At 49.8% G+C, this 2,299-nt stretch overlaps 1 protein-coding gene across 1 annotated transcript; it reads left to right on the forward strand.

Moving 5' to 3' along the window:
• Positions 1-613: 613 nt before the first annotated feature.
• On the forward strand, positions 614-2,128 carry RDM1 (RAD52 motif containing 1; the record flags this gene model as incomplete). The annotated part of the gene is made up of 4 exons (XM_009877492.1): positions 614-859; positions 1,161-1,283; positions 1,738-1,900; positions 2,030-2,128. Coding segments are annotated over exons 1-4 (631 nt in total), but the record flags the coding sequence as incomplete, so codon positions are not given.
• Positions 2,129-2,299: the final 171 nt, after the last annotated feature.

Genomic DNA, 2,299 nt, shown 5'->3' on the forward strand with positions numbered 1-2,299 from the left:
TGAGGAGTGGGACCTGGGACCCCCTGCTCAGGCCGGGGAGACCGGGACCCCCGCCATGATCCTTCACTTTCCCCTGGAGCTAAGGCTTTATATGTGTGCTACTTTTTCAATCCCTCACTGTTGGTTTTTGGAGGGGGTTAATCTTTATTTTTTTCTAGTTTCTTTGGCCCCCTTTTCCCCCTGAGGCGGGTGGAGGGCAGCCCCCAGGGGCCACCCCAGGGTGATTTCTGCCATGGTCTGTTTGTGGTCTGTGCAGCAAAACTACAGAAACACCAACACCAGGTGGAAAAGGGAATGAAACCCCAGCTGAAAAATACCCAAACTGAAAGTTTTGGCAAACAGGAAGGATGGCCGAAAGCGTGGGGCAGTTGGGGAGGAGGATGATGGCAGAGGGGGACAGAAAATCCCAAAAGTCTATCTTTGCTCCACTCCTGATGCAGGTCAGGGCCAGAAATCCAGTCAGGTTGAGCTTATTTTTATGGAGAGATATTCATCTTCAGCCTCACGACTTATTCCGGCTCTTACTGCTGCTAAAGAGTACTGAAAACTTTCCTCATTTTCTCTTGGGAGAGCTCACTGTCACCGTTGCTCAGCCCCATGGATATTTCGAAAGATGCTCCATAGATATCTAACCCACAGATATTTCAAAAGACTCTTTTCTCTCTCCTTTCCCCCTCAGCGTTCCCTGTTTTCAGCATTTTCCAAATTTGGGCCGCTGTACTCGGTGCGAGTGCACAGAAATGCCGCCGTGGCGGGGCCCGGCTATTACGCCATCATCAAATTTTATTCAGCCAGAGATGCCAGCAGAGCCCAGGGCGCCTGCAACGGGCAAAAGCTGTTTCAGGAATCTCCCTTGAAGGTAAGCAAGACACGAAGGACTCAGCACCGTGGCCTCCAGCAGCCAGGTAAAATCATGTGAAATACCTGTTGAGCTCAGTGATGTTCCCTGTGCAAAAATTTGGGGCTGTGTGTTTCCACCGTGGTGACATCCCCCCACTCAGGTAATGGTTAAGCAGTAAAATGACAGCATCTCTCCTCTGGAATAATTCCAGAAGTGCTCACGCGGTCAGGGAATAGGTTACCATTGCTCTCGCAGCACCATCGACAGTGGGAACCTTGCAAGCAGAGCCTGGCTAACCTACTTCTTCTTTCCTGGACAGGTTTGTGTTTGCACCAGGCAGAAAGGGTTTCAGCAACAAGTCCTTGCTCTCAGCAGCAACAAGTGCCAAGAGTTGGCCAACCACTACTTTGGCTTTAACGGTTGGTCCAGTCGCATCATCACAGTAAGGGGCCCTTTCTATTTGTCCGTCATCCTTCCCTTCATCCTCTTCTTTGATGAGAGTGGTTGGAACGAGAATTGTCCTCAAACCAGGAAATAATGGACAGCTACAAGGGCTGCGTTTTGGACTACAAGTCAGGATATTTCTGGGGAGAGAAGATTGCTACATGTGAGGGCACTGGCATTAATAAAAATGGAGTGGCTGTGATCAAATCAGGGCCTGACAGTAGTCTTTGTGTGCTGAGAGGGACTGAGATAACTGAGACTCAGAGGATGGGGTGTTTCTAAAACAAGGTAAAACCAGCAAACATCCCTGCTCTGCTTCAACTCCATGTTTCTCCCTTGGAGTCACACTCTGCTGTGCAGAGAAGGTCTGTGCCGTGCAGGCAGAGGCATAAGTGATCGTAACATCCTCTTCCTCTTTAGCCAAAATTGACTATCTGTGGTCTTCCCAACAGCTGCAGAACGTGTCTGGCTTTGACGGTGAGAATGAGGAGCTGGGCAGGACGTTACAGCAGCGATCGGTGAAGTACCTGTGTGCTGTCGAGGTGACACTGCCCAACCACGGGGTGCGCGCCAGGGGAGTTGCCCTTGGCGAGGCAGACGTAGAGAACGGGGAAGGTATGTTTTTGGATGCTGCTGGAAGTCTCTCTCAGCAGCTGTCAGACATTAGGCGGTCTTGCTTTTGCACGCTTTGCTTTGTGTGCAGTGTCATCTTAATATCAGTAACATGCTGCTCGTTGTGTTCAGATCCGCTCGAGTTTGTCACAGCCATGAGAAGAGCTCAGAAACTCGCAGCTGGGAAAGCTTTGTCTAGTGCCTTTCAGAAGATACTCCTCGTAGTCTTAGGTAAGGCCCAGTTTTGTATTAACCACTGAGGTGTGTGGGCTAATGATATTATAACTTCCATGATCATTGATGCGAATTCTTTAAAGATTTCTCGGGATTCATTGAGGCTTGGGGAGCCTCGGGCCAAATTAAATTTGCGTTGTGGTGTGTCATGGTTTAACACAGCGGTTC

Source organism: Apaloderma vittatum, unplaced genomic scaffold, assembly GCF_000703405.1.
Source record: "Apaloderma vittatum isolate BGI_N311 unplaced genomic scaffold, ASM70340v1 C12072156, whole genome shotgun sequence".
Taxonomy (NCBI): domain Eukaryota; kingdom Metazoa; phylum Chordata; class Aves; order Trogoniformes; family Trogonidae; genus Apaloderma; species Apaloderma vittatum.